This window comes from Scatophagus argus, chromosome 23, assembly GCF_020382885.2.
Source record: "Scatophagus argus isolate fScaArg1 chromosome 23, fScaArg1.pri, whole genome shotgun sequence".
Classification (NCBI taxonomy): Eukaryota; Metazoa; Chordata; class Actinopteri; family Scatophagidae; genus Scatophagus; species Scatophagus argus.
The window spans coordinates 9,067,542-9,092,139 of record NC_058515.1 but is presented as its reverse complement, the minus strand read 5'-3'; the positions used below and the strand labels follow the sequence as shown (position 1 = coordinate 9,092,139).

The window sequence follows — 24,598 nt, the reverse complement described above, 5'->3', positions numbered from 1 at the left end:
TGTATTATTCAGTTATTTTAGAGGAGATTTTAGAAATGTGTACAATGCAAAGAGTCAGTAAGGTTGTTAGAATGAAAGAAAAGTGAGTAATGGCAGTAGGTAGACAGATAAATGTAGACAGATAAAATTTATGTGGCAAAAAGAAATCTAAAAGCAAAGGAATTTTTGGAAAGGTAATAGTATTTCATTTTTCATAGGACCAAAATAACTGAGATGGATGCATATCTGAATGGGCTTACCAAACTTATATAAATCAAAATGCTAATTGTTAGTGTTGTAATTACAACTTGCCTACATTTCAGGAAAACATCATTTCACAGTCGGTTCTAATTAGTATGGAAGCCCGTCAGTCCAAACATGATACCTTCGCTTGTCCCCGCTACTGCTGCTAATCTTAAAGGAGACGCATCCCAAACAGGCTCAGTCTCTTCCAAAGATGCATGAGGTTCGCTATAGCTTTAAGAAGTAAATAATGCTGAATGTTTGTAAAATTATGTTCATCATACGACGTAACCGTTTTATTAATAAGCTAGATAATGAAATTCTTGCGTACTAAGTGAAAACTTAGTCTTGACCCAGCTAGCAAAACTTGGTCCCAGTAGGGCCTTCTGCGTTACGCTGGTCTTGAATATCCCACGTAATGGTCATAACTAACTGGTTATAAAAGTGTGGAAGGGTCATAATAGTTAACGTAAATAAGAGCAGCATGACTTCAGAGGAAGACGAGATTTCAGGTAGTCGTCCTAGGACTGAGACAACCGGAGCCGCAACGGAGGCCGCAAAACCGTCCACGGACTCGACTGATCCGTCCAGCCGGAGAAGAGGAAGTACACGGCGCATAACAAGAGCAGTGGTCTCCGGTGAGTCTCGGGCTCGTACCGAGTGTCCGGTGCGTGTTTTGCGTGCCAGAGGAGCCGGCGCTGGCAGGATTAGCGAGTCCAAAAATGATACTTGCAAGATAAAACCTCCAAGTCTGCACCGTGGGCGTGGGAGACCTGTCGGATCACGCTGCAAAGACACACCTGGCGTGCAGTAAGTGCTTGTACTAAAGCATGTCGAATATAGTGTAGTAGCAGGACACCTACATCACTTGCAAGAAGCTTGTTAGAAGCACAAGTGAGACTGCAATGTAAGGATGCTTGTCGGAAGTCTGTTATTTCAGCCGGTATTCTTAAAGCTATAGGTTTGCTACATGCTGAAACCAAAACAAATGACTTGAATGCAGATGCAGTTGAACTACTGTCTAGTTGTACTGTCCTAGTTCATTGTCAAAGGCCAGAAGAGTGAAGCTGGACTGCATATCTTCTTGGCTACACCACAGATTTAGTATGATTTGTACCAGGCTGTCATTTACTGTGGAACATTTCTCACACAGAGCTGCAATAAAGAAGTCAACAGCCAAAAAAGGTAAAAAAAAAAAAGAAAGAAAGAAAAAAAAAAGACACACACTTAAGTTCCTGTCATATTTAAGCAGCTGTTTTGTTCCTGCAATTTATTATATCTGTCACTATACTTGATGATTCTGACTTCCTCAGCGTCCAAACACACTCTTGGACCAAAGCTGTCCAAATGTAGAAAGGTCAAAGGAAAGTCTCCAGCCCAGGCCTCTCGCACCACATCAGCGGCTGCATGCAAGACTGAAGTAGAGATGGATGCTTCTTTGTGTGGTATGACAAAGACTACTTGCATGATTTTTACCAAGCGTCATGACAGTAAAATTGCAAAATCTTAAACACAGACAATTGTTAGAAACTGAAACCACATAATTATCCATGTTTTGCAGGAGAGGAAACAGGTGCTTCCAAAGGCAGCAAACACAAGTGAGTGGGATGTAGTTTATTAAATTGGAAGCAGAAGAGAAAAAGGGTTTCTGTTTGAGTTTGCCAGTGTGAATTTCCTTGTGGCCAGTATGATGTTGATATCCATATTAGCGTTGCAGATCCAGACGCGGCTCTCTGCGAGGACCCTTCAGTCGGAGATGACCCAAACGACCTCATCTGTAAATCTGAGATGAAGATGTACGCTGAGCTTCTTTCTGAAAATGAGTATTAGTGCTGTGTTACTTTATATGAAAACATTCTTCTTGATGAGTCTTGATATTGTCAGTTTCAAGAGTAAATTATGCTTTATCTCTTAACTTCTTAGGGGAAAATCAAGGTGGCATGTAACACTACAACAAAAGGAAGTTAAGAAAGAGGATTCAGAAAAGGAGGAAGAAGAAAATGACACTAAAATCAGACAGTCGGCCAAGGTTGCTATGCAAAGTGGAACGGACGATAACACAGAGTCACCCAGAAAGTAAGCAAAGTGTGGAATGGTAAATGAAGCACTGATGGTGGACCACATTGACAATAGGTTTTTTCCTCTCTCAGGGTACTTGAAGCCTATTGGTTGTTCACATAGTTTAAATTGTGTCAGTCTGACTCACTTTTTTAAAATCATGATTATAGAATAGTTTTGCTGTCATTATTGTCAATACAAGCCTTTTTTTCTTTTTTTTATGACTGAATCATTGCTACCTATATTAGCATCAAATTGTTTAGTATCTGAAGACCAAGTTTCCTGACTGTAACTGACTGTTGGAAGTTTAAGAATAAGGCTTGCGGTGTTGGCTGATGCTTAAAATTTCAAATGCAACATCAGTTTTGCAATCTGTTTTAGGAGAGGTAGGCAACACAAAGACGATAAGGGACCTCGGCTGCCAAAACGAAGGTAAAAGTCTTAATTGTGTTATACAGTGTGGATGACATTAAGTATTTGGATCAAGCCCAATTATTATACAGTTTCCCTTTGTTCTGTCTCTCTCTAGGAAAAAGCCCCCAGTGCAATATGTCCGCTGTGAAATGGAGGGCTGTGGTACTGTCTTAGCCCACCCACGTTACCTACAGGTTTGCCATCCTGTCAGCTGTAACCATGACAACCCCAAATATTTTAAATTCACTGTCTTGAAATTTCTCTGTAACATAGCAACAATAATAGCTCAGCCACAGAAAGCAGATTAATAGCTTGTAGTTTTATGTCCTGCTTCAGATCTGAATTGACCTCAAGGTGCTGGGCACCAGAGATTGGGTGTGCTTACTGTCATATTTAGAAACCAGTGATGTTAAAGTTTACATGATGAAAATAGTAAAGGAGTCTGAGTGGCATTGTACCTTCAGCTTATCTTTTTTTATCCCATCTCTTATTTCAGCACCATATAAAATACCAGCACTTGCTAAAAAAGAAGTATGTGTGTGATCATCCATCGTGTGGGCGCTTGTTTCGCCTGCAGAAGCAGCTGCTGCGCCATGCAAAACACCACACAGGTGATGTTATGGGACCAGCTGTTTATTTAGACTGACACATTGCATTATGTTTATTTGCATTTGTGTAGGAAAATGATTATACCATCTATGGACTGCTTGAAATTACAAGAACCACACAACAAGCAATCAAAACCTTTTGTTTTTGTCATCTCTCTTTCAGATCAAAGGGACTACATCTGTGAGTATTGTGCTCGAGCCTTCAAGAGCTCCCATAATCTGGCTGTGCACAGGATGATCCACACAGGAGAGAAGCCCATACAGTGAGTAAGCACGACATTTTACAGTATCATGTCACATCATAACTCAGGACAACAAGGAAATGTTAAAATACACAGTCATGGGAATCAGGCTTATGTCCAGTGTTACAACGAAGAAAGCACATTAATTTGAATCTTGTTTATGGAGATAATGTTCATTTAAAATGACCTTTCGTTTTAATTTGCTTGCATTTTTATTTTCTTGTGGAAATTAGCAAGGACATACCACTCAAGAACCATATTTGAGTACAATTCTATACTTGACTTGAGTATTTTCATTTTGTGACTTTATACTTTTATTGTACTAAATTTTGGATGGAAATATTGTAATATCTACTTTACTACATTTTACACTGTGTTTACCTCACTGTAAGCTGTAGTTTCTAGTTACTTTGCAGATATATAAGTTTAAAATCAACTTTGAGCATATAAAATACAATGCATTGTTATGCAAATATATTAAAGTATTAGTATACTGTATACAATAGCTGAAACTGCTTTCATCTCAGCCATCTATAATGGCTAATAGCACTAACAATAATGATAATGATATAATTTTGATAGGCATTTTCCTTGTGTATTGATTACACATACTTTCAAACTTTACTAAACTCATATTTGCTGATAATACCATTATGCTTTTACATGCAGGACTTCTACTTGTAATGGAGTACGTTTTACACTGTGGTATCACAACTTTAGCTGAATACTTCTATCACTATTGGTTCAGTGTAAATTGAAACCGGAAGTTTACAATAGAGACTGGAGCTTTAAGTCTGTGCTGATTATAACCTGCTCTTTGTCTCCCCCCTGTGGCAGGTGTGAGATTTGTGGCTTCACCTGCCGTCAAAAGGCCTCCTTAAACTGGCACATGAAGAAGCACGATGCAGAAGCCTCCTACCAGTTCTCTTGCTCTATTTGTGGCAAAAAGTTTGAGAAAAAGGACTCAGTGGTTGCCCACAAGGCCAAGAGCCACCCCGAGGTGCTCATAGCTGAAGCCCTGGCAGCGAATGGGGGCTCAGTAAAAAGCTGTCCCACCCCAATCCCAGAGACTGTCCCAGTGCTCACCCAGCTTGACCAGCCCTCTGTCAGCCAGGAGATCCAGGAAGTGGTGAGTGGTACTCTCACTCCACTGCAGCAGGTGGTGCTCCCGCTCGCTCCAGAGACGCAGATTGATGTAACTCAAAGCCAGTTCCTCCAGTTGCCAACACATCATGTGGTGCAGGTGGCACAGCAGCAGCAAGCCCCGACCCTGCTGCACCTCACCACTGCTTCTCCTGCTCAACTTTCCAACAACAGCCTCCCCCAACTCACCCAGCTCCCTTCCATTCCTGCTTGCACTGTCACATCCATGTCCACTGCCAACCCCCAGAGCACCCTCTTCACTCTGAGCACCGTCACCCCACTGGCCTCCGCAGCCTCCCTGGCTTCCCCGCAGGCAGTGCAGTGGGGCAAGGAGACTCATCAGGATGCACAGCTGCCTGGGGAGGGCACTCTGTGGGACAGGGTGGTGGTGGGTGAAGGTCATCAGAATGTAAGGGAGATGATGTGGGAGGGTAACGGGGAGAGGAGGAAAGAAGATGAGGGGATAGTTTGGGAGAGGGATGGAGAGAGACAGGTTCTGTTACAGTGTGCTGAGGCTCATGGGGACAGTTTAATGTAGACTGATGGCCTGAAAATGGGCTGCATGGGAACTTTATGAACATTAAGCTGAAGGAGACATAAATCAGAAGAAAGTTTTGATTTAATAAAGGAATAAAAGGCTGAATGACCTGACAAAAGTTGATAAAGTAACATAAATATATGAAATGACAGACTTCATGGGGGTAACGCAGTAGTTGTATATTTTACATCAGGGAGTGTGATTTATAATAATACAGATTACATAAACTTCTGTTAGTACTTAATTTTGTAACTATTTGTTTTTGTCGCTGTTTTATTTGTTTAAATATATTTATGTTTTTAATTGTTATAGAGATTTAAAAGACTGAAAGATTGTATATATTGTACAAGAAAGTCAAAAATGACATTTATGTCGCCACAGTATCCCTGCTGTTTTTGTTGCATCTTTTTGCAAGGTTAATGGATACGTTTGACTGACATAATTGGGTTAACTTTCCTAGTTTCAGTTATGTAAAAGTTGCAACGTGAGCAGCAGCTACAACCAGATGAGTTTTCTTTGTGTAAAAAGGATATTTAGACACTACTAATGTCTATGATTTCTTTTTTGTCAGATCAACATTCTTTTACTTCCAATAGACATTTTGACAAAGACAAACTACAGACAAAATCTTCAGAGTAGTTTTTGAAGTCATTTGGGAAACGTGACATCTTTTGTTTACAAAATGAGACAGGCAGACATTTTGACTTGTAGAAGCATTAAAAGCATGAGTGTCATTAATAACATTAATGATGGTGTCCCAGGAAGTTATTTCCATGTGACAGTGGGTCTGCATGCACAAAACCAGGACCCTTATTACCTAATATTATATGTCAAAGTATAATTTTCCAAATGACATTTGTTTGTATTTACTTTCCAGAATGTCAGTGGTTTCACTTTCCTTGCAAATTGTGCTCTGTTCTGTCTGATTTAAATTACAGATTTTTGCTTTAATATTTTTACACCATCGAGACAATGCAGGAAGCAGTATTATGATGGAATAGTTTTGTAAGCAGTTTTTTTTTTTCAAAGCAATCTTAGATGATAAAATATACCTCTGTACACTGCCACTACTACTGAGCACTAGTGAGCTTACACTTAATTTATCAGAAGATGTATTTAGAACTACAATAAACAAATTATGTTCTGAAGTCTTTATTATTTTTGACTGATCCTTTTAAACAAGTGGGTGCCCTTTTAGTTTACAACACTGATTAACATAAATATGGTGTAAATATGCCAGATTTGGCCAATGGATACATTTGTTCTGCAAACTGGACAGACTGAAGTCGACGACAACAATAACAACAACAACAACAACAACAAAACAGAAACGTGGCCTTTTTGTTTATTATCAAGTCATAAAAATCATGTTTTATCGTGCTGGTTTTAGATAAATGCACTGAAGAAAGTAAAGAAACACGTCTAAACTAAACTATGGTATCAGTTGTGGAACTTTTTTTCACATTACCTCACAGTGACTGAAAAATAAAATCCAATAAGCGCAGTTTTTTTTATTGTTTGTAGACGGATGGGTGGACCGCATGATGACGTTTTTTGGGAGAAGAGAGGTCCTCCTGTGCGTCCCCGAAAAACGCCCCTGTTGGCTTGCGGAACCAATTAAATCCCCTCTCGGTGCGTGCATGCCAACATGAACACCGACACAAACACGCTTCATTGATACTCGCCGTTACGGCATCCGGTCCGTGTTCAAACTACTTAACTATCCAAGGAAGAGACTCCGTGTAAAACAACGTTGTTTCGCTGCCAGCGCATACGACGTTGTGGGGGGGGGAGACGACTTGTTTCTCTGCTCGGTGTCCATCCAGCTCGCTGCTAAGCCACCTATATAAACAGGGCTGGAGTGCAAATGGCAGAGCAGGAGGAGCAACCGCAGATAACCGTGCTGGACACGCCAGCGCCTGGCCGGTCGCAGACAGGGAGAGCGGTGGCTCTTGCCCGGCTACTGCACTACGAATGTACTCATCTGCTCCAGCTATACGTGAGTTATCAGTCTACACACTCGCTTTGCGTACCTCTTATCGTCAGGCGTTGGTACACACTCCCCGTCCCGTTACTTGGGGCTTACGTTAATGTAAGCGTGTTGATGTACTGAGGTAGCTAGCTACCTGTCGCGTTTGAATAATGTACTCGATTTTAATTGTACTTTGTACATTAACATTTAATCCAAGTGTGCACGTGTGTGTTTTTGAAGGGATGCTTTGGTGCAGAGTGTAATCATATTAAAAGCCCCCCCACCCCAACCCATACCTCACTTCCATTTTCCCTGGGGTGTCTAATAGATAGAGTGTAGTGGGTTTTTTTTCCTGCTGCCATGCCTTTGTGTCTCATGTTCCTTTTAGAGCACCTTTTAATTGATCAGTATGATCAATATGGCTGCCACTTGGTGTTAAATTTTTAATTGACCTAAAATAAAATTAAAGGCACAAGTGCAAGGCCAGATGCATCTCATATCTGCTTTGTACTCAGCATCAGGTGAAAATGAAAACCTCTTTTCCTCTGCCTTGTAGAAAGAGAAGGAGACCTTCTTGTCGGACCACACCCCAGACGGCGGGCGCATCGTGTCCCTGTCCCCTGACTCGGAGGAGCCTAGCACAGAGCAGCAGGTGCAGTTACTGCATTCAGCTCTGCGTCAGTGCCTGGGGCTGTTCCACTGTGTCATCCAGAAGGAAGTAGAGGAATGGGGTGAGCTGGAGGGTGACTACGAAACGATGAGGAAGAACGTCCGGCTCCGGCTGGAGCACTTGCTCCTCAGCACCAAAGATCTGGTGGAGACAGAGGACACAACCCCGGATGTCACCCCTGACTACAAGTGTGATGAGGTATGGTATTTATTGTAGTTTTTATTTCTGTATGGCCCATCTTCTCATGCAATTACAAGACAACAAATTTTCTCCAAGTAACTGGCTGATGTAAAAATTTCCTATATGAATAGCTGACTCAGTCTTTGTGCATTATCTACATTTAAAAAGCATCTATCTTCTTTTTTAAATCTTACTAAATATTATAATACTAAATACTGCATAGTTCCCAGTTAAAAAAAATAAGACAATAGAAGACAAAATGGCCCGATTACACCATCAAACATCATCAAGGGATCCTCCTTTTTCCATGATATTCTGTCTCGACGCTGATGTGTGTCACCTGTGATATCATGACAAGTATTAGCTCAACCTCATCAAATAGACACATGCATTACAAAAGGACCCCACACTGTAAGGGTTTTCCCAGCTGTGAGTCTTCTATTATGTCATAATAACATAAGTAAATAGAAAGGCTTCAGGAAGGGTGTAACTAAACCCTGTATTATATAAATAATACCTTATTGTGAATATGACTAATGCTAGGAACAAAGATTCAAATGATTAAGGTAATCGCTTAAATACCCAAGACAGACTGCTGAAAAATTTAAAGCTGAACCAAACAATAGTTTTCTATAAACAATGGATTAGGTGTGAAAGATGTTGCTCATAGTGGCAAATCAACAGAGAACTATCCTCCAACTGTGGATGTTAACTTGCTCCTTCTTTGTAGGAAACTGATGGCACTGGGGGAGTTTTTGGGCTCAAAATGTGGACCTATCGAGTGCTGCTGGAGCTAATCCACTGGGCTGACCACGCTGCACAGACCCTCCACGTCTTACACAAAGAGAGGGGAGGAACAGAAGAGATCTGATTTGCTTCATCACAGTCCAACAGCATCTGTCTGTGAATGAACTCACTCGACACTAACCGCCAGCTTTCCCATTTACATATTCCGAATTAAATATTATGTAATGTGGAATATACTCTGTATACTAGAGGTTAAAATTGTACTGCTTAACTAAAATCTCAACTAAGCTCCTTTAACAAAGCCAAGTAGACAGCTTTTCCCAGACTTTGGTATTTTCACAGCAAACGCTAAAATGACCTGTAGTTTGCCACAGTTGCTATTTCCTTTGACGCAGAAGTGAGTGGAGATTTTTAACTGTATTAACGGTTGGTTTGCTTTGTGAAGTGGCAGAATCAGACTGTGTGAGGATTTCTTTTTTTGTATGCGGTGTATAATTTATTTTATTTAAATGGATTTACCTTTGAAGACTTATTGTCTGCTGTTCCTAACAATCCAAATTCTACTAACTGCTAGATTGTAGCCAAAAATACATGACTGATAAACTGTGACTGGTGTGCAGCTGAATCTGTAGCAATTTGCTATTTTTAGAGGCCATGTAGCTTTAACATACCACCTTGTTATTAACACATGTAATCAAAAATAATTCCTAATCAGATTCCATGTTTTAAACTGAATGCATTTATTGTTTTTGGTTTGGCTCAATCTGTGATTGTCAAGTGTCATGTTTGCTGCTCCGGTCACCCATTTCTTTCCTGATGTTATACTTGAATGTGCTGCTATGTTGTTCACAAGTTTGAACTAAAAGATGTGACAGGTGGCTCTCAATTCTTTTGTGTCTTGTTAGGAAGCAGAAAGGACCTTTGAGAGCCGCTGTATTCGACTGACAGTTTACAGTAGCACTGAAGTCTCTGTAGTCAGAAGTATCAAGCACTCTTCACCGGAACAACTTCTTCACTGTAGTGTTAGATGCCTGATGTAGCATACGCTCACTGAGTGGATGAGCTGTGACTTCCAGACTTGCTGGTGTATTTCTTAATGCCATAGCTTTCTTTTATCTCTGTGATGAATAACTGGATGTGCAGTGAAAATTAAAACCCAGTTAAAACTGTATTTTTTTTTTTAAACTTTAGTTTTAATTTCTCTTTGTTTTCTTAAACCCCACCAACCATTTTTCTCTTTAATCATATGATAGTTTATTTTAGATGTTCATAAGAACTTCCCAATACCTTTCCTGGAAAAAGCTGTATAATTTTAGGGAATTTCAGGGAAAATAGAGATAACTGGTCCACTTCCAACAGACCAGAGAGTTAGTCAGTGTATAGCAGGTAAGTGTAATAGGCAAATATTTAAAATGATTCAAACATATATTTTTCCCACAATAACTGACAAAGAAATTAATATTTTAATTGGTTTAAATTAAGCAGTTCTTTCAAGGAATTATAACAAAATTAAAAAGGTATTTCCTGGGAATGTCTTCAGACATTATTAGAAAATTACAAACAACTACAGGCATAAAGCATTACCAAATACCCTTTTCACTTCACAGATTATTAGAAATGATAAACTATGTTCAAGAATATTGATGCAACAACCCTTCTCTTTGCCACAAACTGAAGCCCAGTTTGAAGATGACCAATGACAGAAATAAAACCATAGTCATTATGTATAATAATGTGTTTCATAAATTATATGGGCTTCTTTTTTATTCTTTGTCAAAATGTTCTTTTCAGACAAATGTGTTTTATCCTACATAGAGCTTTTGCACATCTTGGAAATTAACTTCTTGTAAGATATTTATTTTGGATTTGATATGGGTAGCACTGTGCCATTCACAGATAGGAATATCCATTGTATTGTATTGGGAAAAGTGACTAACATTGTTACAGCACTTAAATTTACGATCTCCATTTTAGGCCAATTTATATTTCTACTCTACCACTTGTCAAAGAGAAATGTTGCAACACAACAATGAAATGCTACTCAAGCATTGATGTATTAGTCAACAATCTAGAAAATTTAATATAATAATTCATCAGGTACAGAATAGCAGAATATATACTTTTAACTTTGATACTTGAAGTACGCACTCTTCTGTAGGTTTACTGTAGGATTTAGAATGCAGGACCTAGTTTCAGACTACCACAGTTTATTTTGTGAATGGCTTCTGAAACATGTCAGGAATTTGAAATCGTATTTATAAGCAATTCTCATGAATCAATAAAAGTTATTACATATCAGTATGGCCAGACAATGTTTAATATGTAATTCAGCTGTGAAAGAGATCCCAGTGTCTCAGGGTTACATCAGGGTTAACCAGCGTCTGTGTTAGCTTACAGGCCTACTTTATTTCAAAGCAGTGATTTGATTGCATCCCCCACGCCCTACTGAATATCTACAGTGGTGTATTTTCAATCAGTGCACCCAATAAATTATAATGTCGAGTTTGTAGGTCTTTACTTTCTCGAGGTGAGTGCACCCCATTTTACCACTGGAGCCCCAAAGGATGTTGTGCACATGCGCGGTGGGCAATCTACCGGAGCACGAGAGGTAGGGAAGGAAGTCCTAATGGCGGAGACTGTACGGTCGCCTTTTGACTACCGGGAACCACCGACCCTCGACAGCGACGGGGATGGAAGTAAACCGCCGCCGCCAAGGGGGTAAGTGGGCACAGCGAGCCCCCGGTTTGTCGCCGCTCAAGGTTGTTTTCACCGGGGATTTGTGAGCAAAATGCCCGAGACGCACGCGCCGCGAGCGTGCACGTCTGTTTAGTTAACGTTAGGAGCCTTTATTCGCGTGCATGATTTCAGCGTTATTTTGCAGAAAACGGACCAGGGGGCAGTGGTTTTGTACGGTTTTTGGTTGCAGCTGTTATGTCCTGTGAGCCAGCATCGTCTCCTGTCAGCCTCGGCTCCAATTTAATCGCCCGCCTTTTATTTTTAGCATTTTTGACGGATCAGAAGTCTCAGCGTTAGCTGCTGGAAGCTAACAGGCTAGCTGTGGTTTAGCAGTTATGTTAGCATGCACCCAGCAGGAATCAACAGACATGTATGGTAACTAAATGGCCAGTAATCTGCTCTCTTGTTTATAATCCCTATGATGTCAAACATCTACACTGCAGATCTGTGAAGGTAATAATACAGTAAATCACCTATGCTACTATTATTATGCTGTTAAGACTGCTTGACTGCTCAGCTGGTGCAGATCATGACTTGTGGATTGTTTAGGTTTGACTAAACCAAAGTCGCTGATCCTGAACAGTATACATCCGAAAACAGTTGACTGTCACCAGGCTCGTGAATTAAGGGCACATTTTGTGCTAATTAGTCCCTTGCAATTTAATTTAGTCTGGCGTGATTGAATAAAGAATTAAAGCTATAATCGAATATATGTACTAGAAATCACAATGATAACCGAGATAACTAAAATCCTTGTTTCTGTACTAGCTGCCTGTTTATAGCAGACATGTGTTTCTCAATCACAGTCTCTGATCACCACAATAAATCAGGAACTGATTCAGACTTGCCATGCAGACACACTTTCTACAAGAACTCTAAATTAAACCAGCAGTGATCTGGTACTAAAACATATATTTGTCCTTTAAATAAAGAATGGTGTTCAGACTGCAGTCATTGTGTTGTTAACTAAATGTAATTTGAACTGACACCTGTGACATCTTTACTTGAGCAAAAAAAATCTCATTAATAAGTTGATTGACAGAAAATATGTTGTCTATGTATTTGATAATAGGTTTACTGTTAAAAATCACTGAAATATTGGCTTATTTTAGCTGTCACGGACTGATGTTTGGGTTCTGGGCAGTTAATTAGACAACACATGTAATTTAAAGATGTCTCCTTTGGCTTTTGAAAATTGTGATGGTTATTTTTCCACATTATTATCATTTTAAAGATGACTAGATTTCGCTTTAAGATTATTAAACAGGCTTATGAATAATGAAATTAATTAACTCTCAAAATTAAAAACTCCAATAGCTAATTTGTGTATATATTTTTCAGAACTTGCTTTTCTTCTCCTGTATTCTCCATATGCACACTAGCAATATATGTATGCAGAAATACAAATAACCAAGTGTCTCTGTTTTGATTGCTTGTCAGATCAAATACATGCAAATTTTTCTTAAGTGGGAGAACAACAGATACACTGACGTCGCCACTGCTGCCACTCTCGGCAGTTAAAACGTTCAAAGGCTTATTGTTGTTGTGGATCAGTCACCCACCTAAAAGAAACGTGAAGAGATCCAAGTGCGACTTTGCCACATGTATCGCTTGCTTTGCTCGTTTCGGCTGCCCTCCACTCAAATATTTACAGGAGCACTGTCTTGAACACTGCTTTCTTAGAATGTGTCATTATGCTAAATGAAGCCCTGGTTTTGTTTTTACAGCCGCGTGTGCGGGAGGAAAAGGAAAGGGACACCTGTGAAGGTGTGTGACCGAGCGTATGTAACAGAAGATGAGGAGGAGGAGAGCATGTCAGAACACAGCTACAGCCCTGGTATATATAGTAACACACACACACACACACTCTTTGCAACCTGCTGTTTGTTTCTGTGGTGCTTATGGAAAACAAGTGTACCATGTAGTCATTCTCAGTGTATTTCTGCTAAGGAGAGCCACCTTCCATCTTCCAAACATAAGGCCTGTTTTTTGTGATAAAACAGTTAAGTTGTGCTAGATTTAAACAGTCCACTCTGTCCCAGGTGATAGCCAGTATCCAGAGGGTGCAGAAGACCGCCTCCCTCCCCCTGGCAGTCCATATTACCTTCCAGATCCCACTCAGCTCTGGTAAAGAGGACCCTCTCCGTGGTAATTGTGCTCAGATTGTTTTGGAGTTTCGGTGCTCCATATCGCTAATGTTAGTTTATGTTTTCCAGTGTTCCAGAGTTGGGGGAGGAGGGAGCGAGTGGTGTCCGGGGGCCAGTGCTCTTCCATCCGCCGCCAAACTGTCGTATTCGAGAAGTCCACTGTGGTACCCAGGTGCGGTTGGTTGTCATAGCAATCCGAGACATTGCCAAAGGGGAGGAGATCACAGTCGACTACAGCCTGACGGACTGGGGCGAGAATGCATTGGTGAGATACCAACTTGATGGTAACTTGAACTTTAACTTGACAAGGGATGCTTAAAGGATGAGTCAGGTGGTCCAAATTGGTGTCCAGAACTGTTACAAACACATCTGTGAGTTACACTGTTGCTCACTGTTACAACTGGGCAGTGTAGTTTATTTCATTATTTTTCATTAAAGCATAGCAAAAAAACACATTTTATTTAATGAGATGAGCAAAATAAGAAATAAGAAAAATTAAAATCACTGCTTCAACTTTAAATGTGGTAAGGATGTAGATCCTGTTAATATAGCCACATGTTGAGCCAACGTGGTTTGTTTTAATTTGAAATTTGTCTAAGCAGGAGGAAGAAGCTGGCCCCCACCCGCTGTCCCTTTCCGTTTCTGATTACCTAACCCCATCCTGGTCATTATCACCCTCATCCTCCCCACTCACCCACTCTGAGCCTAGTGACTCAGACCGTGAGGAGGACGAAGAGGAAGAAGACGATGATGACGATGATGATGATGAAGAAGAGGAAATTGAGGAGATAAGAGGTCGGATGCTCCGCCGCCGCAAGAAGCGCAAGCTGCCCACAGTGGTCAATTCAAAGAAGAAGAGCACGCCTACTTCCTCCAGAGGACCTGGGCGTCCCTGCTCATTTTCTCGTCCAGCACCTGTCACACCTCCAACCAGATCCCAGGCACCGGGCGCCCTCGCACCCCCGACCACCAACATCAACAACAACATTAACATAAACATTGGCAGCTCCAGTGGTGCCACGGTGAGCCGACGGCAGCATTGCCCGTACTGTGGCCGCCACTATCGCTCACTTGCACGCCATCTGGAAAAGCACCATGCCAACCAACCTGAAGTCAGAACAGCCATGGAGCTGGCACATTTGCACACGCACAGCTCTTCAAACGGCAACGCCGCACATCCTCACCCCTCACCGTCCTCCACCTCCGCTCCTCACGGTCATTCCTTTGCTGTCCCTCAGCCCTCGGCCTCCAACCCTACTCCACCTCCTCTCTTCTCCAGAGAGAGGGAATCACCAGCTACACGCTCAAGCACAGGTGGCGTCTCATTCTCCCTCTCGCTTTCACCAACACCTCCTGCTCAGCCAGCAGTCACCAAAAAGGGACCTAGCTTACCGCCGCCCTCCGCAAAACGCCCATCAACCCCGATGGTGTCAAGGGTGAAGAGTCCATCACCGCCTCCCCCATCTACACCCAGAAGGGGTCGGAGGATGAAGAAAGAAAAGCTTGAAGAGCAGCAAAAGGTGGAGGTGGAGAGCTCGAGAAGTCAAGAGGAGCTGGTTCCACCTCCTACTCCAGAGCCAGACGTGGACCCAGAGGAAGATCTGGAGCTGAGTGGTGAGGGAGAAGACGATCCGCCAGAGGAGAAGAATGGAGAGATTGCAAGGTGTGGTTGGATCATTGTCTTTTTCTTTGCATTGTTGTCTCTGAAACACTCCGTATTCTTATTACCAGTCAGATATTTATTGGTGATGTTTTGAGATTTTGGTAGTGCCTTGTTTTTAAAGGCATATTTCCTCTCTTTCATTTCTAGCACCCATAGACATCACATGTCTCCGTTGCTCTCTTCCCTCTCCTGTTTGGTCCTCTACCTCCGCCGCCAGCAGCATTCCTCTTTCCTTTCTTTAACCCGGTCTCCTCACTCTGCCGAAGCCTGGCGCTTGCTCTGTCATTCAAGCCTTTCCCTGCTCATCCTCTACAACCGCCACCGGGAATGTGAGGTGGCCAAGCTCACTATCCAGGACTACCGCAACCGTACCACCCCCCCAGCCAACTCCAGTAACAGCTCCCCCACTGGCATGGAAGCCCTCCTATCCCCCTTTGAGCGCCAGATCCTTTGTCATCTCCCACGGGCTGGTGTTTTGGGCAAGCGTGGTCGCATCCAGCCTCTTATTTTCCCACCACACTGTGAGTCCTGCATAGACCTACTCCTTCAAACCAGTCCCAATGTGGGTGTTGACCCAGAGAGCCCCTATGTCTTCTCTCGGCCCTACCACTCTCCTGCCACCCCGCTCAGGGGCACAGACCTTTTAAGAAACCTGGCACGAGCTAGCGGGGCCAAAAACCCTGGAGCACTGACAGCGACTCGTGTGCGACGGCAAGTAGCAATTCTAACTCAGCTACTGCTATTAGAAGAGGGTGAGGGCCAGGGTGGAGCTATCAAACGGCTGGAGGACTTCCTGGAACGGGAGTACCATGTAACCCAAAACTGCTCCACAATCCTGCGGGATCCAGCACTGATGGGTCGTGTGGGTCGTGTTGTTCTTTATGGAGAGAGGGAAGGTGTGCTTTTCCGAGGGATGAGCCTGCAGCACATCTGCCTTGAGTTGGATGGTAAGGAGTTACGTTATGTGTTTTAAGATCTTAAATAGAAAATATTGAATTCCTTTGGGCCTGTGAGCAGGTATATCAGTGCAGGTTCTGCTTTTAAAATCATTTTCAATTTCATTTTCCCAGCTTCTGGTCTGAATAATGTTAATTTTAATGTATTATTAAATACACAATACAAGTATAATATTGTCAAAATGGAACTATTATATATTGGAATCTTGAAGGAATAACAGCTTTTTAAATTACTTTAAAGGGGTCAAATAAAAAAAAAACCTCACACAACAGCAATGAGCAGAATTTTCAGTAAGTAAAATAAAACAGAATTATCTTATGTGGGAAAATAACTTTCCAGTGCCAAAATCTTTTTAGTTTTTAGTGTGTGTCATTTTGGTGAACTGACCTTTTTAAATTCTGTATGTGGGGTTATGTGCTGGACAGTTTCTTGGCCCAGACTGGTGAATCTGGTTGACATAAACCAGTGAAGATTCCAGAAGGTCACTGTACCCAGCCAAGAAGTAGTCTGGCACATCACCCTGCATAAAACCACAATGTGTGCTTTTTACCCTTTTATTTTTCTATGGCACTGATTTAATACAAAACATGTTAAATGGGTAGCCTTAAAGGTGCTCGTAGGCGGATTTATTTTTACCTTTGCACAGAGCCAGGTTCGCTGTATCCAGTATGTATGCTCAGCTATGCTAATTGTGAGTGGTATCAGTATTTTCATCTAACTGCAAGAAAGAGAGCATGATTTCAGCACTGTAGGACAGCATAACATATATTCAGTATCTTGCACCTCATTTGAGATACAATACACATATTGCTGGAATATTACAAATCTAAGACAACATTTAATGACTTTATCATACCACGAAAAATAGTTTGTCATAATAAATGTGCTTGGTTCCTGCTGGTTTAGATGGCAAAGCACAACCTTTTTACAGCCAGTTTTGTAGTACTCACCAATTTACTGAATATCCATACTGCAGTGTTAAGATGTTGTCATTAGATTAGGGTTAACTGTCTCCTGTTTTATCTCTGTCCTACAGTAATGTCTGGCAACTCAGCTGACTCATTTTCAGAAGAATCTGAGGCAGAGGAAGAAAAGGAGGAAGTTAAGGAGAAAGCTGAGGTGATGGTGAAGAAGAAAGGACCAGGACGACCACCGCGGAAGAAGAGACCACCCATTCCTTCTCCAATCAGCCCGTCAATAGCCAATGCTCATAAGAGGAGATGCATTCCACCCAAATCAGGTAACCTTCAGCTCATTATGAATGTATTGTTATGCATTGCATATCCATTAATTTACACTTTGATTTAAACCTCCTCACAGGAAAACGTGGTGTGCTGAAGCGTCCTTGGTCAGAGGCGGAGCGTGAAGCGGTGGAGACTCACCTAAACAGAAACATTGCAGAGCTGCGAGTCCCTGCGAAGGCGGACTGTGAGCGCTGCCTTGAACTCTGCCCTCTGCTGGTGAGCAACCAGCGAGACTGGAGGGCAATTAAGTTTTATGTTCACAATCGTATCCAGTTGCTGAAGAAGCAGGGGAGGAGGGAAAGCGCTGCCTCGCTCTGCTAGGGCGAGACACAGAGGACACATACCATAATGTATAAACCACCAGCAATCAAAATGAAGACAAAAAAGTCTCATGGTGGAGTGCAGCTTCTCTTTTACTTTTCTTTCATGGTACCTGAAGTTAGGTGCATGTCTTTTCTCATCACCCTGGTCATAAGCGATTAGTGTAATGAAACTGACTAAGCTAAGAAAACAGATGGGTTGGTCCAGTTAAGGAATCATTCATAGTCAGTGTTTGGGATGCCCAGTGTCTGTTTTTCCAGATGTATTTTTAAGCAGTTTGACAAGGTGTACTTAAAAGCGTGACTACGAGTTCATGCTTTTTTTTTCTCCTTTTTTTAAAGACCGTTTTTCATGTCATCTTTGTTATTGTATTAGATAGTTGACGGTGGAGAGTGGTGGGAACGGTAGTGGTAGGAGAGAGACAGAGAAGATGAAATGCAACAGAGGTTCTTGGAGGCTGCAGTACACACTTTAGAGCACCAGGACATGCTACAGCACATGATCCTCGGTCTGGTGTTTGTTTCCGTTGAAGGCTGATGACCAAACACGAATGTGAAAAGCTTTGAAAGAGGAAACCAATGGTTCTGAACATTTAAAAAAGTCCCCACAGATAGACTATGTGTCTTCAGGACCGAGACATGTATGAACTTGTATAGTTTGTGTTTGATATCGACTGACATTGTACCCCCAACCCATGGCCCCTCAACTAACAAGTGTATTAAAAAAAAAGTATTCAAAGTGTTGGACCATGATTCACCTGTGAAGTGGTTCTTCCATACCCCCATACCATGATCATAGTCAGACTATTGTATCAAGGCACGCCTACTTGAATTTATTACGTATCAAAATTTTAAAAGCTGTTATTACATATGGTCTTATTCACAGTGTAAATACTTCCTTATCTATGAAAAGTATACAGTAGTGATGGCAAACTTAGTATTGTGTTATGGTGTATATACTGTAAATACTACCTGTACTTATTAAAGTGTATGACATTTTGCTGTGTTTTCTTAAACTGGAGTTTTACATTGTGGATACAGAGTGACAGAAAGAAAATAGAAATAAAAAATAAACAGGATTCCAAATGGAGTTTATTCAAAAAGCTTATTCATTTCAACACCTACACAAAAGAGTATAGGAGTAGTACAACAATAGAAAGTACACACTAATTAAAACAACGGAAATTCAATTCTAAATTTCACATGGAACAAAAAAGAGCTGAAGACACCTGGAGTGTCCTAAGCGGGCTCAAGTCCACTTACAGTACCTTATGCAAAACCAGTAAGATTAAAGGTTGCATCGGCTTGTTTGAGTCTGACAGTCTGACAGCAGCAGCAGTCTGGAACCCAATGAGCACCTCTGTTAATACTTAACATATGAAGGTGCGGCTCACCTTAGCAGCTATGTAAGATGAGGAGGTGTCCTATTTCCTAGCAGGGAGATAAGAATGTAAATTACAGTGGTTCAAAAATTTATAAACTTGTTCAAAGCAAAGCCATTAGGTGAGCACGTGCAAATATAACTTGGTAAGCTGTATGAATGGAGTGAGTATACATGTCATAATACATATTTACACATGGTCCAATGTATAGTAGCACATAAATGAAAAATGGTTTCACATAGAAAACAATTTCACGAAACCTCACTGAAACACTTTGTAATAGCAACGGAAATGTGGATCAGTCGGTGGCGAACTGTTACTATTATATGACAAAAGTCAGGAGAATTACAGTGACATGCAGTTTGCCATTGACAGAGGAGCATTGAATTGTCAATAAAGGCCAACAATCACGCAGATAAGCACAAAGGAAATGAAACAAAGGTCGAACAAGAAATTTTACAATTGTATTAAACAATGTTTGATCGAGACGCCCAACTTACAGACACTTTGAAATACTTATCACACAGATGTGCGAGTGGCATCAATCTAACTCTCAGCTAGAACTTGAAAAAGAGTATTTCCCTAAATAAAACTAATTTAACTGCGTATTTATTAACGGCACTCCAAACTACTTCTACAATCTCAAAAATGACGACCGAGCTGCCACATTTTTACACACGCGTACATTTTGTCTTTCCCAAACAGAATATCTCTGCAGTTTGATCTATATCAGCATTTCAACTTGACTTTAATGTGACTTATCTACAGTTGTGCTGTGTTCAGTTACCAGATTCTCTTGAATGAATAATAAATAAATATAATATATACAAAATGAATAAAAACATAAAGTATCTCAACTTGGTCCAGTTCAGTTTTTTGTATCCTCTTTTCTGTACAGTATTACTATAAAAAAGAACATTCCACTTTTTAGGTGAGCACATACCACAATATTTGACAACATGAAAAACATGAAAATCTGATAATATTGCGACCCTACAGATGATCTTAAATGTCTTGTGCTGTTAAATGTACAGAGCCCCCCATGTCACTAGACTAACCCTCTTCTTTCCTGTGCTGTAAAATCTCCATAGGTCCTGTGTCACCTTTACCAGGATTGAAAAATGGAAAAACGTCACCTGTGAACTCAACTTTTAAACTGCCGATAAGACTCTGAGACTCCGCGTCATAGAAAGAAAGCTCTGAGTCGTCATAATTCAAATACACACCGATCGTCCGTGGCCTGGAACGGACAGGCAGCAGAACTTTAGGTTCTGTGCTAAGGTGAAAGCTATCTGGTCTGTCAGGGGAAGAGGACAGAAACCAGAAACCATTAGATGCAGTTGGAAACAAATCTGACTCATGAGGGACGTCAGTATTACTGGTAACTCCAATCCACCAGGACTGTTTGATGCCTACATTATTTGTCCACAGAGAAACCTCCCAGTAGTGCTGTCCAGAAGAGAAGCCAGGTTTTCCTTTTATAGCTGTGAGACAGGTAACCTTCTTTCCATCAGGAGGATTATTGCTGTCTCTCACTTTACAGTCCTTGATTGTGAGAAATTGATTTCCTGTCTGGTCAAGTGTAACATTTACTGTTGAAAAATGAAAACAACATTAGGATGAAATTAGAAAAAGCCTGGTAAGAGAAATACTGCAAATCCTTAAGTGATTACCATAGTGCTTCCTGGCTTCTGAAAACGTTGTTGGTTCTGTCTCTTCTTCTGGTTCTGCAGTCTTCTCTGTATGGAAAAAGTAAAACATAGATTCTACACCAGTTGTCATGGACTTGTACTTTATTAACGGAAAATAGTTGACTTCTTACCTGTTAATAAAAGTTTCTGTTTCTCTGGGGCTAAAACAACAAAAATAGTTAGACATTTATGTTAGACATTTTGCACACTTTCATGAGATGCTCCTCTCAGCTAGTGAAAAAAAGTTGTATAATGTATTCTTAGGCCCTCAAGGGAGCTTCCCAAACAAAATAATAATGTAGAATCCAGTGTTTAAAGAGTTTGACTCATAGTGCTTTTTAAAACTTGTATTGTTATGTGTTTAATTATGCGTTTGTTGTGACACTTTGGTCCTTCTTACCGTCAGTTTCATCTTTATTGTCCCCATCGTGGTTACGTCCTAATTTGGTTTTCTGCACTGAAACGTAAAAGTACATTTTTCAGAGTTCATCCAGACACTTTGGCTTACACCATATGGACAAAAGTATTGGGACACAGCTGTTTATTATTGAATCCAGGTGTGGTATGGGGATGTTCCCTTTCAGTGAAGGGAAATCTTAATGCTTCAGCATACCAAGACATTTTGGATAATGCTATGCTTCCAACTTCCAATTTGTGTTCCAGCGTGACTGAGCGGTGATGAGTTTGGTGTGGAAGAACTTGACTGGCCCACACAGAGTCCTGACATCAACTCCATCTAACACCTTTGGGATGAACTGGAACAGAGATTGTGGCCTTTTGGTCCAACATCAGTGCCTGATCTCACCATGGCTCTATTGCATGAATGGGCAAAAATTTCCACAGAAACACTTCCAATCTTGTGGAAAACCTTCCCAGAAGAGTGTAAGCTTTTATAGCTGCAAAGAGGGAGATCAAATCCATATTAATGTCTGTGTATTTAGAAGACGACGTCATTAAAGCCCGTGTTGCCGCAATGATCAGGTGCCCCAATACTTTTGTCCATATAGTGTAATTTTGCTGTTGAATTCAATACAATTCATACAATTCATCATCACTGTTTGTCATCTAATAAAAGGTGTCAGAATTTCAAAACTAATCAATACAATTAAACAAATTTAGGATGTACTGTGGCCATCCATGTCATAATGGACGTATCTGAAATCAAATATTTACCTCTGTATTTAAAGGACAGCACTCCAATGACAACTACCATGGCTATGAGGAGTAGAATCAAAGTCGCCAATACAGCTGCAGAGGATCCACACTCTAAAAAAAAATAAATAATGATATTTTTCTGTGTTGTTCTGAAATGAAAACAATAATAACGAATGCGGAACGACGAATAAACAATAAAATACAGTTGCACACTTGCAAGTAATTCTCTTACCCTGTTCAACAAGTTTAGGAGGACTACCCAGGCGAACTCTTGACATCTTTGCTTCTTTACCAGAGAGACCAACCGAACAGGAAACCTCAGAGGAGTTGGAGATAAGAAGCCAGCTGTGGACTGACACAAGGCCAGAGGAGTCAGTGCTGTATTGCAGTCTTTCTGGAGTCACAACCTGGTTTTGATTCATCCACTGCAGACTGGGCTCTGGATACCAGCCTGCAGACTCACAGCTCACATTCACTTTATTATCTTCTCTCCACACTGCTGACAGAAGCAGAGGGGTTCCGGTTTCTGGGAAGAGGGTTGGGAGGAAGGTTAGAAACATTTAAAAGGTGATATTTTTCTCAAAAGTTTTTAAACCATTCTTTGCCTTCGTGTGCGTTTCTCCACTCTTCAAGATACTCACCTGACACTGTGAGACTGACACTTGCGCTGTCATAACCCTGATCACTGCTCACGTAACAAGTGTAGTCTCCAGCATCGTCAAGTGTGGCATTGATCAGCGCCAGGCTCACATCACCCGACTTCAACCCGCCAGACGCTGCGTCCTTATTGCCAAACAAGACTCGGCCCACGTACGAAGCATCCTGGGATGCATACTCAAAAGCCCCGGCCCGGTAAAGCATGACCGGGTTATCAAAACGATTTTGGCGGTACCAACGTACTTCCAGATCCTCTGCAGTCCGTGGTGGGTTGAGCCAACAGGGTATTGTGGTTGTCTGGCCGCGGTGCACCGAGACAGGAGACCCGACCAAAACCGCAATAACATCAGAAACTGTGAAACAAGTAACAGGAATGTTCCTATTTAAGTTTAGGTAACATAACATAAATGTTATTTGACGTACTAAATGAGGATGCATTACTACCTTTCCAATGCCCCATATATTCACACAGCATAGTCTGTTCATCACTGATGATAAATGATGACATATCTCGCAAATAGATTTCCCTCGGGATCAATAAAGTATCTATCTATCTATCTATCTATCTATCTATCTATCTATCTATCTATCTATCTATTTAAATCTTAATATGGTTTCGTGGAAAACGTTTATAAGTTCAACAGAAAAAGTAACAATATAAAAAGCTAAGAGTCGAGAGAAATAGCAACATGGTAAAAATAAATAAATAAATAAAAATTGGGAGAATAGAACAGATGTGATGTAGACTCAGAGGAAACAGGGACTTACCAGGCGCAGCATCACACAACGATGCGCTGAGGAAAGCCACGATGAACGCACGCATTTTCAGCAAACCTGTAAAATGGGAGAAATGGAAAAATAGGGAGGCGGAACTGCTGTCCACACAGCCGAAAGCGCTAAAAGCGAAGGCACAACGAAAGCAAACACGAGCAGAGTGGAACAGCCGGTAGATTGTTCAAACAGAAACCTCAGCTTACCCATTTTATCGTAATTCCAGGGCGAACAGTAAGTTAGATCAGGAGAAAATTCAGTATACTGGATGAAGTCCCGAGCGTAGGATTGATCTTTGTCGGGAAAAAAATTTTACATTCGCTTTCACTTTTGAAGGACACAGCGTGTAAAGGCGGGGACTGTGGATCAGAGGGAATAACCTTAAATTTGAAAGGACGTCTGTGAAGACAAAATGCATTGTGTGTTCTCCTGCGTGTTTATATGTAATGAAACTTAGGCTACGCACGTCAATTGATTAAAATGTTTACTCGCCAAAACCTAAAGATCTAGGTTGCGAGGGCGAATTCAATGAGCTAAATATCAGAAATTTAAAATGCACCAGTTCTCTTTTCGCGTTTATTTTTATTATGTGTATTTGTCTTACTGAAAGACCGATTTTTTCCTCTGTAAATTGAGTCAGTTCATGAACGTATTTGAAATCTGCTGAATGCATCTTGTAAAAACTGACCGTCAGAGTCACAGTAAAGAAAGATCCTGTGTAATATTTGTGCGCCGAAATGAGGGGTGGGTGCCGAAGAGCTGTTTCATGTGGTGGTGCCAGTAGGGGACGGAGTGTTTATTTGCCTTGTGAACATTCACGTGAGAGCGCTGCCACAAGACAGGCCTACGCGACAAACACCAGAAGTGGCTTGGATGCTATGCGATGTTAGCTTCAAAATAAATGCGTATAGTCGGTCATCGTTGAAAAAAAATAAACGGACATGTCTTAAAGCTGTCCGACATGCATATTAACAAATTCAACTGCATTCTTTAGCTAATCTAAGGACACTCCACTATGGAATTAAACATACAATCAGTTTGATTTAATTCGTGGTGACATTATTTTGAAAGGTTAAACCGG

The 24,598-nt window shown here is 41.1% G+C and overlaps 3 protein-coding genes across 4 annotated transcripts; 2 read left to right on the top strand and 1 right to left on the bottom strand.

The window, feature by feature from the left end:
• Positions 1 to 311: 311 nt before the first annotated feature.
• Positions 312 to 6,373, top strand: LOC124054797 (E3 ubiquitin-protein ligase ZFP91-like). The gene is made up of 11 exons (XM_046381179.1): positions 312 to 1,032; positions 1,376 to 1,407; positions 1,536 to 1,667; positions 1,784 to 1,820; positions 1,932 to 2,018; positions 2,146 to 2,298; positions 2,662 to 2,712; positions 2,810 to 2,888; positions 3,191 to 3,305; positions 3,466 to 3,565; positions 4,382 to 6,373. The coding sequence occupies exons 1-11, from the start codon at positions 707 to 709 to the stop codon at positions 5,223 to 5,225; spliced, it is 1,956 nt and encodes a 651-aa protein (XP_046237135.1). The 5' UTR covers positions 312 to 706; the 3' UTR covers positions 5,226 to 6,373.
• A 4,962-nt stretch (positions 6,374 to 11,335) lies between these two features.
• On the top strand, positions 11,336 to 18,950 carry LOC124055020. 2 transcript variants are annotated; one of them, XM_046381604.1, is made up of 8 exons: positions 11,336 to 11,512; positions 13,258 to 13,367; positions 13,573 to 13,657; positions 13,747 to 13,942; positions 14,280 to 15,340; positions 15,488 to 16,287; positions 17,334 to 17,537; positions 17,618 to 18,950. In XM_046381604.1, the coding sequence occupies exons 1-8, from the start codon at positions 11,370 to 11,372 to the stop codon at positions 17,860 to 17,862; spliced, it is 2,844 nt and encodes a 947-aa protein (XP_046237560.1). In that variant the 5' UTR covers positions 11,336 to 11,369; the 3' UTR covers positions 17,863 to 18,950. The 2 variants fall into 2 exon arrangements, with proteins under 2 accessions (XP_046237560.1, XP_046237561.1); XM_046381605.1 differs by lacking the exon at positions 11,336 to 11,512 and adding an exon at positions 11,536 to 11,983 and having other exon boundaries at positions 17,618 to 18,600.
• On the bottom strand, positions 18,936 to 23,871 carry LOC124055023 (butyrophilin subfamily 2 member A2-like). Its single transcript, XM_046381612.1, has 9 exons — positions 23,724 to 23,871; positions 23,515 to 23,580; positions 22,731 to 23,099; positions 22,322 to 22,615; positions 22,108 to 22,200; positions 21,335 to 21,391; positions 21,066 to 21,095; positions 20,917 to 20,982; positions 18,936 to 20,835 (listed from the first exon to the last, which is right to left on the bottom strand). Exons 1-9 carry the CDS (start codon positions 23,725 to 23,727, stop codon positions 20,297 to 20,299), a joined length of 1,518 nt encoding a protein of 505 aa, XP_046237568.1. The 5' UTR covers positions 23,728 to 23,871; the 3' UTR covers positions 18,936 to 20,296.
• Between the last annotated feature and the right edge of the window lie 727 nt (positions 23,872 to 24,598).

Excerpts from the sequence above, each read along its gene's own strand:
- LOC124054797 (XM_046381179.1), top strand. The coding sequence starts at position 707 with ATGACTTCAGAGGAAGACGAGATTTCAGGTAGTCGTCCTAGGACTGAG. Across the intron at positions 2,299-2,661 it reads AACACAGAGTCACCCAGAAA|GAGAGGTAGGCAACACAAAG; the intron begins GTAAGCAAAGTG and ends AATCTGTTTTAG. Across the intron at positions 2,889-3,190 it reads CCCACCCACGTTACCTACAG|CACCATATAAAATACCAGCA; the intron begins GTTTGCCATCCT and ends CTCTTATTTCAG.
- LOC124055023 (XM_046381612.1), bottom strand. Across the intron at positions 21,392-22,107 it reads GCTGTCCTTTAAATACAGAG|TGCAGAAAACCAAATTAGGA; the intron begins GTAAATATTTGA and ends TTTACGTTTCAG. Across the intron at positions 20,983-21,065 it reads ACAGAAACTTTTATTAACAG|AGAAGACTGCAGAACCAGAA; the intron begins GTAAGAAGTCAA and ends TTTTCCATACAG.
- LOC124055020 (XM_046381604.1), top strand. The coding sequence starts at position 11,370 with ATGCGCGGTGGGCAATCTACCGGAGCACGAGAGGTAGGGAAGGAAGTC. Across the intron at positions 11,513-13,257 it reads AAACCGCCGCCGCCAAGGGG|CCGCGTGTGCGGGAGGAAAA; the intron begins GTAAGTGGGCAC and ends TTGTTTTTACAG. Across the intron at positions 15,341-15,487 it reads AAGAATGGAGAGATTGCAAG|CACCCATAGACATCACATGT; the intron begins GTGTGGTTGGAT and ends TTTCATTTCTAG.